Here is a 16,710-nt window from a genome sequence, read left to right on the forward strand (position 1 = left end):
ATACTTTTATACTATTTACTGCTTCATGATTTCTTCCATTCTGCCTTTGGGAAAATACTGTATTTTAAGTGGTTATTTTCGCAAGGGTTTAATTTTCGCGAATTTCGCAAATCACTTTTGGATCGCAAATTTAACAACACGCGAAAATGTCGCCATACACTAGAGTAACAATGCATGCAAGATAGCGTAGGTGTCAATTCGCGAAAACAACATCTCGCGAAAATGTCTGTGACCTTCTAATTCGCGAAAATATCTGTACACAAAAATAACAGCTTATCCAGTATTGGGTGGTGCCTATGGTATGTGGTCACTTACAGATTTTCACATTTTTAAATTGTCTAGCTATTCTTTTTCTTTTTTTTTTCTCTCTTTTTTTTTGTGCTTCCCATCTATATGATCGGAGATCCTGGTAACATGTGGTACAAATTGGAGGACCATGCATCTCACAATTTTTTAAAGCTGGAAACTTTATTAAAGGTTGCCTTTAGGAGCACATTTGCTCAACTTTGTGGCTCTTTTTTTCATTGCTCCTTTGATAATGCAACATACAACATTCAACTTCTGATTCCTATACATCAGACACAGTCATTAGTATTTAAAGAAAACCAATAAACCATGCGCGCTAGACTCACATCCATGCACACAGATAACTAAAATACAGCATTAAAGGGATGATGTAGTTTCGGTTTAGATGGGGATCTATAACTCACTTTATATAAAATATGAAAGAGCACAATATTCTATGAGGAATCTAAAGTTTACTTGATGAAAATCAGTTTGAAGATGGATGAGATATCCAAAAACAAAGTGGTCCTAAAAAAAAAAGGTGGGACACAGCTTTTATAAGGACAATTTTGCTTTGTTTTTGGATATAGTATCTTACCTATTTCATAACCAATTTCATCAAATGAACTTTTGATCCCTCTCAGAATTGTGTGTTCTTTAATATTTCATATGAGTGGTTTCTAATTATCTTGTAAAAAGTTAAAATCTGAATCCCCATAGCAACGAAAAACTAAACATCCCTTTAAAGCTGTGACCCCGCCACTTCAGGTAGGGTTGCAGCCCTAATGCATTTAAGAGACCTTGCAATTGAGTACAATTCAATATATGTGTGCAGTTATACCAATCTTGCAAGCTATATTTGCTTCAGCACTACAGTTGCCATAATTGAAAATTCACTTACATGTAGTAAGTGTAAGTGCAGTAAGGCCTTTCTGCTTTGCCTAATCACTCAACTACACCACTGCAAACATAAATTCATTTTGTAAGATCCACTCTGTGTTAGTGGTGACTTTATTAAATAGATTAGAATAAAACAAACATTTTGACATTAAAATTTCATTAAAATTGGAAAAAAAAAAGATCTACAGTATGAGTGGGAAGTGTAATGTCAAGCTTTCATTAACTTTCCAAAAACAGCGATTTCAGTTACCTTCACAATACACAAACTAGCAAGATGATGGTGTCATTGATATCTACAGTACTTGTACACAAATAGACTCTTTTGATTTTACTATATTTTGTATATTATCTCATTTTGGAGTTGAAGCAATATTGCACTAATGACTTTGTACAGGGGAGAGATTTTAAGTACCACATGGTAGCAGAATTCTTCATCAAGAGAATTGATTGGAAGATTTGGATGTTCATAGTATTGGTCAGACATGTAAAGCTATGACATCATCAACTGCCTATTAAATTTGCATATGATATTGTATCCAATAGCACTGGTTAACAAAATCACGCTCATCTTGAAAATTCAATAACTTCTCATATTCAGTTTGATTTCAACCACTCTCTTTTCAATTCTGGTTGTATTTACTTTACTACCCTTGATATCAAAATCTACCTAGACACAAGGTGGAATTTTCCCCGAAGAGGTAATGCACATTATGCAGATAATTCTGTGAATGGTCATTGATTAGACTTTTTTGGGAGTTGGTTATTTCCATAGAGATATATACTAAGAACACTAGAGGGCGGACTCCGTAAAATCCCTGTGACCGATAGAAGGAGGCGTTCGCCATTTTGGTCCGGGCAAATTTCGACTAGCGACCGTACCGATAACGTATAGCGCTAGTGGAGCATGCAGGGAGATCGACGGCGGGATGCAACGGCAGTAGGCTAGCATCTTTGCCAAGGTCTCCATCGGAGTTTAGAAATCGAAAATGTTCTTAAATTCGCAAATTCTACTGAAAGTAGCATAGATTTATGTTGCAAAATGCCTGGGACATGTGCTGCTTTTGGATGTAGAAACAGGAGAAAAGAAGGGGAGCAGAGTTTCCTTTCACAAGTAACTAAAATTACATTTATAATGTGTGTTAAACAGAGAATTGATTCAAGACAAAAAAAAAAAGAAAAAGAAAAGAAAAGGTCTTGCAAAATTCGTCAGGGGGCACTCCGCCCTCCCTCAGCCATTCTCGATGTATTGCTACTATAGCTAATACAGTACATAACTATATGCAAGGTCGGCGGAACGGGGGGGGGGGGGGGGGGGGGGGCATTTGCCCCATTTCCAAAAAAAAAAAAAAACCCTCCTCTTTTTAAGTTTAAAAAGTGCTCTTTGCTAAGTGCCCTATTTGGCCCTTGAGCGCCCCCCCCCCAAAAAAAAAAAAACCCTCCCCTTTTTAAGTTTAAAAAGTGCTCTTTGCTAAGTGCCCTATTTGGCCCTTACTATGGTGATAGTGTGAGAAATGCTATAGAATACTTGTATATGCCTGGTGACAGGACATATTATGCTCCGGCATTGATATCTTTTTGAAAATAGAATTAGCATATGGGTCTGATTGGGCTTTTGGTTCAAGGCAGGGTGAGGATTAGGATTAAGGTTAGGTGTTATGATTTGGGTTAGGGTTTATGTAAGCTTCAACATTAATAGCGTTTCGAGCTTGAACTTAATATGTCATGGAACCAATAATATGCCTACACATACTTATAAAAATGATTTATTTCATTTCCACCAAAAAAAAGAAAGAAATTCAATGAAACACTCGTATACACAGATAGGACTATAGAATGCAGTCCCCTCATACAGAAAAAATATAATTGCCCCTCAAAAATACAAAAATTGACGCAGTATACTGTATCACAAGGGGCACCCGGCTGTCTAGAGACCAAGAGAACCCTTTGTATTGCATGGACCATGGTCGTGTTGGTCGGCTTGAAAGTATTACCTCGTGGAGAATAAAGTAAAATTTTGTTTCATTTTCATTTTCTTTACCACTCATAATAAGAGATTGCTAGCTACTTAAATTTTTGAGTTGTTTCCTTCTCTCATCTCCAACCCCCTCATCTTCTTGCTGAAAGCCAATACGTGTTTAAGCGCTTGTGTATACGTGTTCACGTGTCCACCACTACTGCGCTGCCCGGACGCGATGTTTGTTTTTGCCCGGACAAAGATGGCGCGCGGCCTATTCATCTCGGCACACGAGCACTGCGTACGCGCCACACGCAGTCCGCGCTCTAGTATATTATTAGTATACATCTCTGTGGTTATTTCAGACTTTGTGGTCTTCTAACCATCATGATAAAACCACTATAAAAATTTCAACATAAAACAATAATATTAATCTTTTTAAAAATCATTTTTCTCTTCTTCCAGGACACATAGTTTCAAAGACCGCAATGGGTCTATACACAAATGTGATATGGTAAGTTAGTGAGAACTCTTTGCAATGGGTATGATGAAACATGCAAACACACAGCAGTGGATGAATGAGTTATTAGAAGCAAACTAGTCTTACCCTCTGTACAATTTACAAAAAAAATACCAAAAAAATCCATGCATATCAATGATGCGGATAAATAACAAGGGAAAGAATGATTGGGACAAAGTTATTACATGGCTTGAATTAACACAATACTTTCAACCAGGGGTAATATGAAGGTGGTACAAATGTATATGATACTAATATTCTCCTCAGCCAGTTCAAATAATAATAAATTGTGATATTACTATTAAAGCAGACAAGCTACAAGTGGGAATGTAATATGATTGATGTGTAACTATGATTAATCCAAACTCTGTATTTTATCACAGGAAATTGAGATGGGGAAGTCATATGCATACAAATCTATCTCACTTCACTCCCTTTAATAGACAAATATCTAAAGGCTACACATTTGCAAAAGTTCCATGGCGCAAGAATGGTCATCGGCTCTCATTAGTGAAAAGTTTCATGCCGCTAATGTTCTGGTTTTTCAGTACCACAATGCAGACGTACGAGACTGGTATCTGAGCATATCTTTTGAATCTCCCTGAAGTCTCTACAGACAATATCTCATACCACACACAAAAGTACAGACTGGTACCTGACCACATCTTTCGTATCACTCACCAAGACTCGGTTGTCCTCCTCCAGTCTCTTGGTTCTCTCCTTGACGTCGTGCACCAGGCTGTTGATCTCCACCTGTGAGGCGTCGGTGCGGCTCTTGACCTGCCGGACATCATCGACCAGGGTCGTCATCACCCGCTCCAGCTGCTCCCTCATCCGGTTGGCCTCATCCAGATCATTTCTGAGCTCCGCATATCTTAAAGAAAAAGTGCAGGAATCCCATTAACTATCAAACAAATGAATATTTTAACATATTTCGTACCGTGCCAACATTTCAAAAGTGCATTCTAAACAATGGGAAAAAATAAAAATAATGATTTAGTTCATAAGGACACAGAGAGCTTCATACTGTGTGTTCAAGTTTTTAACATTCTTTACAAAAATATGAAATCCCTTTTGAAATGAAGTCATTTAATGAGTAATATCAGATATCATTTGAAGTTTGAAAGAATCAGATGCTTATATTAACAAAGTTTTATAAATTTTAATAGCTGTTAAAACTATTAAAAACACAAGTAAAAAGAGGTGATTCTTATTCAGATTGCATTGTGAATTAATAATTACACGTACATACGTGTTGTAACTCCACGTGTTTAATAACTTGATGTCCATGATATAAATAGAATATCATATGTCATCTTTTTTAGGGAAAGTGTGAAACATTTGCAGCTTTTTACATGACTGTCTTGAGATATCAGCGGAACATTGTGTGACTAATCTACAAAATGTACACTCAAATGGATCTAACTTTCTTGACATTAGTCGAAATGCCCTAATACTCTCATTGACGTAAAAAAATTGTTTTCACAAATTCATGAAATACAGATCACTTCTTTTATTCACTCTCCTTCCTTTTGAACAAGTATAAACAAGACATATTGCATTTCCTAATTTAATTCAGCAGCATTTATAAATCTGTCTTTCTAGTTTGCAAAGTACAGATGTTACAGTGTTGAAAATTGTAGCTCACTCACCCAAGTACAATTATATAATGTCAGATAGAATCTATGTAAGTGCTTATAAATTTAATTTGGCATGTAAATATGTACCCCCACCCCTGCATAAAAATATATAGATGAATGCTCTCTCTGATGATAAACTTCATCACAATGGGGGCTTCAAATAACATAAAGCTTGAAATAGCATACAAGAATTGAAAATCACACGCTTTGTAATTCTATTACTGAGAACACTTCTTTATACCACATTTCAAACAAACCAGCATATGAGCACAATTCATTAATTTAGGTTGTGTAACAGTCAACTCCACATATAAGGTCATCTGTTCATCTGGGGGAATGATTGGCTATCAAAGTTGATCAAAATAAAGAGTCCCAATAGATATATTCATATAGCCTTTTGTGTATTATTCCACTGTACATGTCTGCAAACGTCAAATATATTCCTAAAGTTGATGCGTTTTCTTCAGTCCTGGCAGACATGATTGTGTGTCATTCATCGAACTACATTTCTCTTGATATTCAGCTCCTGCATATTTTCTTACCAAAAAAGCACATATTCCAATACATTTTTATGCTTGTACTTAATTCCTTCTCTTTAGCTGTTGTAGTGCATTCCCTTATGTTGTAAGAGCATGGAAGGGTCGATGCCTAGCATTTTGGTCCATGTAACTAGTCTACACAAAATTAAATATTTTGGGGGCATACTCATGCAGCAGAATGTCAATCAATGTCACATCAATTGTGCAACACAAAAGAAAGAGCAAGGATGGCGAAGATGAAAGCAGTGTGCACAGGAATATCTATAATTAATCACTTAATACAACTGATGGACCCTGGCTGTCAATGTCACACTGTCAATGTACAAAGTTGCAATTCATCAGTTCGGTTCTTCGAGCAGACAACCGGGTCGAGATTGCACAGGGCAAACAAGATCTCATAATGGCCGATAATGCAGACCCATTCTCCCTGTCACCTAATACAATCATGCCTGCTCGCATGCCAAAGGTCCCTGTGCACTGGGGGCAGGATGTTTGTACATCACAAATGATGCTGCAAATTTATGCTGTACAGACCCATACCCACTTTTGCATCCTATTTCCAAAGCTGCAATACACAAGCATTATTTTCATCTCATCCTTCCTCCACTATTCAGTCTATTTAGCTCAAAAGTTTTCGGGTTGATAGAGACTAATGTGTACTTCATCTCTGGTCAGTTTCTGATCATTGTAATAGGCTGTCACCTGATAATTCTTCTATGTTTTGTACATCTGTAAAAAGATTAATGCCACTAATGTTATTAAAATGACAGGTGATCATCCTTGCAGATAATTATTTCTCATCTAGTTGAGCATCACTCTCCCTGTAAAATTCATATATCTATCATGACATTCACTTCATCCTCCCCCTTTCGTTTTCCAATCCATTAATGCTTTTACTGCAATTGGCAACCTGTTTTCATGTAATGTGCCAATGAAATGAAGTAGTTGTGATTCTGCGAGGGTCAGTAGTACCAAGCAGACGATACCATGACTGCAAACATAGGCATCTGACCAAATCCACATCAATCATCATCACCAACATCACCATATTATATTCAGTCCCTCATCCTCCTCCTCTTCCTCTTCACCATTATTGCTATGACTACCAATATCAACACATTGCTATCAGCATCAGCATCCGAGTAAACACCACCACCGCCACCATCAACACCACCATCACCGTCATCACCATCACCATCATCATCATCACCATTATCAACATCACCAAACCATGAACACCACCAACATCACCTCCACCACCATCACTATCAACACCACCACCACCATCATCACCACCACCACCACCACCATCAGTATTACGTGCCGTAGTACCACCACAGACATTACAATCACCTCCACCACCACCATGCTACCACAACCACTAGTACCATCACAACCACAATCACCATCATCACCACCACTACCATTACCACCATCGCCACCACCACCACCACCAGTACAACCACCACCACCACCAACTGGCATGCTTACTTGGCCATTTGCTGGTCCTTCTTAGCCATCAACTCCTGCTGGCTCCCCAGTACAGCCTGCTCCACCTGCTTGGTGTGGTTGACCAGTGCCCCGACCGCTGTCCTCTCGTCGGACACCCGCTCCTCGGCCCTCTTCAGCCTCGCCCCAAGCTGACCGATCAGGTCATTGGAGGCTCGGATGTTTTCAGTCAGCTGTTGCCGCGCCTGCCGCTCAGCAAGCAGAGAGTCTTCTGTTCTCCGGTGTGATTGTTTTAGCTCACCTGACAATAGAAAATAGGGATTCCACATCTTATACATGCAATTTACGCATGAATGTGATATAAAAAGGAATATTGCCCTGATATCCATTCACTGGGATTTAGGGCAAAATGAAAACAAACCCTTATTCAAAAGATCTCATTGATTCTGTGCAAATTATGGTGACTACAGCACATCAACTCTTTAAAAGTGGGGTACTTCAGATCGACTTGTGATTAGCTTTGAATCATTTGAGGGCAGTGTTTCCCTGGGTGTAATGAAAAAAAAAGTGCCTTCATCTTTTGCACATTAATACAACTGAGAGATGTCGAAACGAATAGACACAGAATTGGATATATTTCTTCGCAGTCTGTCGAGTGTTCACCTTGTAAGCGGACAACCTCCTCCAGCAGAGCACGGTTGGATTGCTCGGCGATGCCAAGCCTATTCTCCATCTGCTGCAGGCGGCCATTCTGGTAGTCCCCCATGGACAGCTGGCTGCCGGGGACCTGGGAAAGCTGGGAGCGACGCCCGCCAATCGGCACGAGGGCGTTCTCCAGGCTCGGCTGCGGTGTCTGCTGCGAAGGGATTCCCGGAAGAGGCTGCGGGCCTCCAAATTTATTGCCAAAGGCCCTACAGTGGAAAAATCAAAACAAATGTCACTGCTTATTAAAACTTTTGTTTGGGGGGGGGGGGGTCTCAATACGTGTCATGTCAAAGCAACGGTCTTTAATGTTTGTCATGAATTAGCCAAAATAAAGAATCAAATAAACTCTTAATGAGACTGAAATATAATTTCCATTAATAACATGCTATAGCTGGGCATTTAAAACTGGTAGTACATGTAGCTCTAAGACGATGTTTCTACCAGTAATCACTTTGGACAAATACTCACAATATACTACCAAGGATGCAGTGTTATACCCATTTCTTCCTTCATGCACTAATGGGGCAGAGCACCATTTCAAAGCTGGAGTTGGTTGACATGTGTCTACAGCTCCGCATGGCTTTGGTATGCATTACAAAGATAGCTTCTAAAATGAATTTCACACTAATGATACATTTCTTGAAAAATAATACTCTTGCAAATAATGGCTGCCCAGGAAAATTCATGCCAAATGCCAGACAGAATTATACACAATACAATTATCATATGCACTTTTTTTTTGCATCTTTTCCTTTGTTGTTACATACTATCATTGATATGATCATTATCTGCTTCATTTGGGCCATCCCTCTCTATTTTCCACCCATAATGTCCTCTGAGAACACAGTATGTCAATATGTCATTGCTCTATAAAGACAAAAGTTAAGCCATGTGGGTTTGTAACAACACAATACAATCGTTATCAACTAATTACAGTAGTACATACATGCAGAGCACACATTGCATGTACATAGTACGGTTGCACATACACCAATGTCCCTGTGTGCAACTGTAACTGCATCGTGTGTGTACATGTGTGTGTACAAGTGTAATTTACACTGTAGTATGAGATGATGTCACAGCATTGCCAGTAGAGAGGACATCTTAATCAGCTGACAGTGTGCCAAACCCCTTGTATTATATCATATACCACATATACCATTATATGTCATGGTAACACAAGTTAATCAAAACAAGCTTTTATAATACGATATCAAGCCCTAGAATAGCCAGGAATATGGAAAGATTTGCCATTTGGGAAGCTGCTCTGATAGTATTCCTGGCCATCAGGTCAAATGCCATCACATGAGTGTTTTCACTGAGATAACAACATCATCCATTCTGCTTGCCCGGTGCACTCCACAAAACAGCAATAAAAAACAAACAAACAAACAAACAAACATATATACCCCAACGGCAAACCATATATTTCTACTACTCTGACTTCATATTATCTTCACTTCATCTCAAATTTCCCTTTCATCTTTTTGTTATTTCCTTACCCCAACCCTTCACCACAGTACTGAACCAATAGAGCCTTGTGTCAACCTCCAATTGCACGTCAAATAATTCAACTTGGAGTATGCACGGCAAGCTTCTGTGCAAAGTGCAAAGTGCAAACAAAACATGACAGTCTACTGCATCATTAAAAGTTTTCCATACATACTTTACCGGCTGCCAACTCCATTTCCAAGGTTACAGAGGTGTGTACATAAATTACTGTATACGCCAAATATTTTGCGAGGTTTTTATTTTCGCGAATTTCGCGAGTCAGGTGCTATTCCCGAAATTAAAGACACACGAAAATATTGACTCTGATCCCTATGTGGATGTGACGTACCTGTACGCATGTTCATTATCTCCGTTCAGTACAGGACTCCACGATCGCGAATTTAACCTCTCGTGAAATCGTCGGGAATTTGGCATATACAGTATTACTACTACTCTGTACAAGTACTACTATTCAAAATGCGACATCTACTAATGATCTACTGATAACACAATAGTTACATTCAGATGGTGATCCTTAATTTCAAGTTAAGGATCACCATTTTAACTTCAAGTAAAGGATCACTGTTTACATAACTAATGATATTGTGCAGAGCTGCCAGAGCACAGGATTAGGCAACAGTGCCTCACATTAAGCAATTTTAAAAGTGTGCTAATAGTTACTAGTACTGTATTGCATACGTAATCAAGATTTCATTGACATTTCCCTCTTTATTGCTCCTCAAGCCATAGACTAGTGCTCGAGCACTTAAAATGTGTGTACATGATAAACATGAATGTATGATTCTTACTACCATTCTGTTTACTATAAAGAGTTAAAAGTGCAGTGACAGCACATCAATCATACAGCAAACCTGCATTTCAAAGAGTGGACTTTAATGTATGGGAACACAAGGACGAAAGGAAATGTTACTGACCCAGTGTTAGTCAAAGAAATCACATGAAACAGCCAATCGAGATGTCTTTTACACAATTACAAACAAACAACATACAAAATAATTTGAAAAAATAAAGGAAAAAGAAAAGGGTGTAGATTCATACTGTTGGCCAATATCCCTGTCAGGTGTGAAAGGGAATGATCCATCTGGATTGAACATGCTTGCTCTCTCTCGTTACTGTTCCGTCAGCTGCCTGCACACTTTCTCTCGCTACCCCTCAAAAACATCTCTTTCCGATGTCATCTCCTTTCGTGTCAATGGCCAAGCGCTTTCACCTGGAATAATTGTAGGAAATATGCAAATGCTTCCTCTTTCATTGTATGAAAAAAAATGTTAGAAAAAAATTAAAACACCCACACTGTAAGAGTAAATTCATAAGAACTGAAAGACATGTCATATACATGTAGCTTAAACAAATATAAGAACCAAATCATTCTTAAATGTTGATAGTAAGAGTAACAAAACAAAAACAAGTAAGCAATGAAAATCACAAAAATGTCCAAAAAAAATATATGGCCAAATAAATGCACACATATGCATCAGGAGGTTCAGGGAAAGCAGTATCATATGCTCCAAGTACACCTAGATATTATAATTTCATATGCTGTCCTTTGGGTAGACTAGATGCAATAATGCCTACAGCTATACCTTGAGCCCTGAACATAATGAGCTGTAATGGTTAAAACAAGGTATGCATCCCACTATTCATACCTCATTTGAAAACTGTCATCAAATGCAGCCCATGCATAATCAAGCAAATATAACAGGAAGAACAAACTGTACACACATTTTCATTTCTTTATTTCTTTCTTAGGAACCAATGTCATTGCATTCTGATTATTGTGGGTTGTGAGAATTTTCAAGTCAAGATACTGTAAAAGTGGAAATTTTCGTGGTGTTGATATTTTCGCGCATTTCGCACAACCAGAAACTAGCGCGAAAATAAATAAAAGCACTCAAATATTTTTGCTTGCCATACGTTCCTGTCCTTTGCGTCTTGATTCCGCGGAATCAAAAAGACGTGAAACTCTTTTTATCTGGCCAAGCGCGAAAATATCCACTTTTACAGTATTACTGAATGTGCACATACCTACATTGCAATTTATACATGACTTGGCAAAAGAGCCACATTTTGCATTCCGGAATGATGAGTGACCACTGTGAAATTTGGATTATCATCTACTCATCTGCGTATTACTAACATCAGCAGTGTATGGTGAAGGTTAGGCTGATTGCTATTCAGCTGCTTGCAACCATCGTTAAAATTGTATTGATCCAATAATTGATTCTGAATTATAATATAGCAGAGGAGTGGTTTGTCAGCTGCTGTTGTTTGTTTTAATAAGAGAGTTGTTCTGTTCTGTTTCAGAGTCATCCCCGCATATACCGCTATGCTCTGGGAAAATCCAATGAAACATTCATTAGTGCTCAGGAACATTTCCTGACATTTAGATGCTGCCTTTGGGGGAAATGAGTCATAATGTGATGTACATATTATTACATTACCATCTACACATTATATATCTAGGTAGCTCTATAAAACCATACTAGATTATCACACACACAAAAAAATCCCTAAATAAAATTTTGTGCGATTCTCTTTCGGTACAGTTTTTAGATAATTGTTGGCCTGTAGTGACATCACAAACTGCAGTACACCTACAATTGTAGTCTTTTCATCCAGCAATGGCAGCACTAAAACTTCATGAAAAAATTTCATGAATTTTCAACGGACTGTCTGATTTTCCTTAAACTTCCCTGATGGGCTCTACTAATATTGCTGCATTTAATCAACCTACATATATGCACAGACATATGTATTTGGGTTTCATTCCCCTTTAAAAGCTGGTGGTCACTATACACATACATACATAGGCTCTCAGCAACATGTTTTCTCTGTGGAGAATTTCCACAGTGGTTATAATGCACAGGTTGTTGTTGACAGGCGGTTGTCAGTTGCCACAGCAGGTTTGACTGTAATTCATAGATACATTGTACATGGTATGTATGAGTGAATATATGATACTTGAGGCTCGATTGTTGAGGCTTGAGTGTATTAGACACCACATAATTTACTATAAAAGAGAGAAGGCCCTGCAAATTAAACTTCCCTGATTTTTTTAAAGCCATAAAAACTACACGTAATAAGACTGTCTTCACTCGTTATAGTGAACCAGTTACTTTGATACGGAATCTTTCATGTTCCTACATTGTGAGTAAATATTGCACACTGTGATTTAAAAAAAAAAAATCATCATGCACTAAAGGGACTGTACAGTTCTGGTTGAGGTGAGGATTCAGCTTCTAACGTTTTGCGAGATATTCGGAAACCACTCTATGAGATGTCAAAGAGCATGCAATTCTAAGGGGTATCAAAAGTTTATTTGATGAAAATCAGTTTTGAAATGGCTGAGATATCCAAAAACAAGGTGAAACAAAGAGATCCTAATAAAAGGTCTGGCCTGTCGCCTTTTATTATCATCACTTTTTTGGATATATCTCAGCCATTTGAAAACCAATTTTCATCAAATAACATTGAATCCTTCTTAAAATTACATGCTCTTTCATATTTCATAAGAGGTTTCTCATTATCTCACTTCAGAATGTTATAAACCTGAATCCCCACTTCAACCAGTACTGTACCTAGACTTGGAATGTGTTCAGATTCTGAAGAAAAAAAAAAAAAATCTCCTCGGGTTTAATGCAAACAAGGCATATTTTACAATGATTGTGGAACTGTTCGTGTATTTTGTGTAATGTTAGATACAAGCATTCAAGACAAGAGATTAAGCATTTTTTTTTTTTTAAATGCCATGACTGGCAATGTGCAAAGAGCCAGCAAAATACAATGAATTTTGGACAAGTTGCTCTTACCAGACAGACTGTCATTTTTAAATTTTTTTTCGACAGTCTGTCTGGTATTAAAAGAGTACATGTTTGATGCATAAAAATGCGTTGATTCATATTGTCATAATGGCTATCAGCAAATGACTGCACTGCATCAATAATCCAAGCAATCTAGCTTCTCATACGAGCTGATTGCTAGAGGAAGGAATTATTTCTGTAAGGAGAACATGCACCAAAGCCTCACATTACACTGCATTGAAATTTATCTTCGAATACTCACACATAGCTCTGCATTCAGTGGGATCATCACACATCATATTCCCCCTTTGATGCTAATGCAATTTCATACCCTATCAGCATTCTCATACTTCATACCACAACAAGTCCACAAATAACCCTAACCCATACACACATATCCTATGGGCTGCCTATCCTATATGATACTAGGACTGAGGAATATGTGCGTGTAGGGACTATGAAACTGCATTGGCAGTTGGCACCCTTCCTTCTTCTCTCAGAGGTGTCATACGCTATCTCTTCTATACTGTTTACTTCTTAATTCTTACTGTAATTGGCGCTGTTACTGTTACAATCTACACCTTCACAGACTTTATAGACTTTGTCATACAAAGTCTTTTATTTATTACATGTAGACAGTCTACAATGGAAGCAACTATACACAGCCCTGTCGCTGTACACAAGTGGCACGGCCGAGCTTCGCACGGCGTCTGGTTGGGCTACAATGGAACTATATAACATTAGGGTGTCTGAAGGCGATTTTCATTTTCGTGATGAGACTTTTTTCTTTGTTAAAAAGAATTATAAAATGGGTTCAAGAATGTAGCCAATTGGAAGCGCTGAAATGAGTCACGTGTGCGTGCATTAATTTCTCACTAACATGCACGGCCTGACGTCACAATGTTTACACTAGCAGTGCGCACTCAATCAGTTGTTACAAGTGCGTCGCGCGCTACTATACGCGCTGTCAATCCTGTAAACAACTTCTAGTTCGGGCTGCCAGCCGGCCTTTCTTGTGCATAACACGTGGCGTACGTATACTCTTATATGTACAGTACTTATATGTGCGGGATTTCCGAGTGAGACATGCGCAAATATTTGGGACGAACATCTTCGGACATGAGCGAGTGCTACGTGTAGCTGACTGGTATTGACCCACAAAGGTACATGAAAAATGCTGTTAGTTTTCGACCCATTTTATAAAACAAATGATGCACAGGATTATTTCGTGGCGTTAGTGAAGGTGCGGCGCACTCTATCCTGTGCATCATTTGTATACTACATATATGATAAGACTATAGAAGCATCATAGTTTGTCGCTGTTTGGTGAAAATGCTCCAGATCTATCAATGTATCATCTGCTGAAGGATTTTATCGAATCATCCATGATTGGCATGATGAACAACACTGACGAATAAATGCTGCTGTGATGGGGCTCAAACGATGGAATACCAGCAACCTCAGCTCAACATGTCATTGTCAACATTGTGAGGGAAAAAAATAGTGAACTGAAAGCAGAGAAAGTCTTTAGCTGATATCTTTAAACTAGATCTAAATGTTTTATCATTCAGAAGATGAACCTTCTCATTCATTTCTAGTAGAATTGTCTACAATTAGAAGTAACATTAGATCTTATACTCCATGCGATACAGCATCACAGAATTTCTGTTTCACAATTTTGGATTTGCATCAAAAGTTTGGGAAAAGTTTACTCTACAGTGAAATATCATTGACTGTGTCTGCGTACATTGTAGGCACTAGAGGGTTACTGATCGATGCGATTGGCAATGATTATAACTCAGTCAGTACAGGGAGGTGGAGGACACAAAAATAGGCCTACTTAACGCAACGGTACTATTCAGATTCAGACCACAGACGACACAATCAATGTATAATTGAAGTAGAACTGACGGCAATTGAACCGACACTTTTCCTGGTTCATCAGACATGGTCATGGAGTAGACGCATAGCCAGCTTAGATTAATGACTATGCGCTGCAAGTCACAATTTCAATCTAACGTTCGAGTGCAAATTCTGATGGTGCGGTGATGCTGATGGATAGTCATTATTATTAATATTGCATTGCATTGTCAGCGCAGTGCAGTGCCAGCGCCAGTGGAACAACTAGACCTATCGATACGGTAAAGGCTGCTAGCTAGCTGCTCGCTCTTAGCGGGACCACGGCGGACATTTCCCCCGGTGTATCAGGGTCAGTTTGCTGTCTGTTCGGCATGGCTTCGCGGCAATCTGCAGCTGCACTAGCTGCGAACCGGTTATGATGGAATTTCGTGTTCCTCCCATCGCTTTGCCTAGAAAACCCATACAGAGCTTGAAATATGTAATGCCAAACAAAGCACTTGAACATTACAAAAAAAGACATTTATAGAAGTGGATAAATTTCTTACCTTTCCATTGGTTAATGAAATAGCCTTCGAGAATTCGCAGTCACGTACATTTTGTGTACTGTATCGAAGTGACAAGGATGAATGCTCATTGGCTGAAAATGGTCACATGGTTTTCATTCCTGATTGATTGATTCTCGCCAAAGAGATTTTCCCCAGTGACAACACAGTGGTGAGGAGGAGAAAAATCTCTTTGATTCTCGCTCGAGCGGCGCCCGAACGGAAAACGCATGCACCCCCCATAATCTTGATCAATGCTGAAAGAGGGATGACATATTATAGAACAGAGCCTGTAGTTTCAATTAAATTCCTTCTATATTGTCTTCATTCGAACAATACAACAATTTTAACATTTTTTACCATTATTGAATCGAATTTAAAAAAAAAGACCACGGAGCTACTCCATAAGAAGACAAGGAAACCTTGCTGGAAAGAAAAAAAGAAGATGTTAAAAGGTCCCTCTTTTTCGGCAATAGATATAATCAGTAACATCAATGGTGAAAAACACACCCATTTTAAGCGAAATTACAAAACGGAAAATGTGTGCCAGTCAAGCACAATAAAAAGTAGGAATATGTGTACTTGAATACATAAATATTATTTTACGTTAGCCGATATACACATACCAACAAGCTACAATTAAGCATTCAAAATGATTACTGATGTGTTAATGTATTAAAACAACACAATCTCTTTGGAGAAAATAAAACCTTAGTTTTCAAAGACTAGCAGCCTTTTTAAAACTTTGAATCAAACCCGCCAGGAATTTCCTGTAGGTATAGAGATCCAGTATCCTCGTGATGTATCATGCAATATCATAAATATAGGCTGTTAAGGTATTTTGAGACACATTAAGAAATATGGCGGCAAAACATCGGACTAGGTCTTGATCTATGTGCGCGTGTGCTGAGATTATAGCGAGCTGCCTATTTGCAAAAGGCTATCCCCGAGGTCGCGTCCTCAACTTTCAGACGGCCAACTGAGAGGTTATCTTCAGGTGTGAT

The 16,710-nt window shown here is 38.5% G+C and overlaps 1 protein-coding gene across 1 annotated transcript in view; it reads right to left on the reverse strand.

Moving 5' to 3' along the window:
* The window catches only part of LOC139741092 (coiled-coil domain-containing protein 154-like), a 39,124-nt gene extending 23,359 nt beyond the window's left edge, over positions 1-15,765 (reverse strand). Inside the window, exons 1-5 of the mRNA XM_071651682.1 lie at positions 15,710-15,765; positions 10,543-10,714; positions 7,951-8,198; positions 7,330-7,588; positions 4,341-4,533 (exon numbers count right to left, since the gene is read on the reverse strand). Coding sequence (XP_071507783.1) covers positions 4,341-4,533; positions 7,330-7,588; positions 7,951-8,198; positions 10,543-10,598 — 756 coding nt within the window. The 5' untranslated portion in view covers positions 10,599-10,714; positions 15,710-15,765. The remainder of the gene's footprint in view (positions 1-4,340; positions 4,534-7,329; positions 7,589-7,950; positions 8,199-10,542; positions 10,715-15,709) is intronic.
* Between the last annotated feature and the right edge of the window lie 945 nt (positions 15,766-16,710).

Source organism: Diadema antillarum, unplaced genomic scaffold, assembly GCF_040938485.1.
Source record: "Diadema antillarum isolate AM-2024a unplaced genomic scaffold, OU_Dant_1.0 seq00000901_RagTag, whole genome shotgun sequence".
In the NCBI taxonomy this organism is placed as follows: domain Eukaryota; kingdom Metazoa; phylum Echinodermata; class Echinoidea; order Diadematoida; family Diadematidae; genus Diadema; species Diadema antillarum.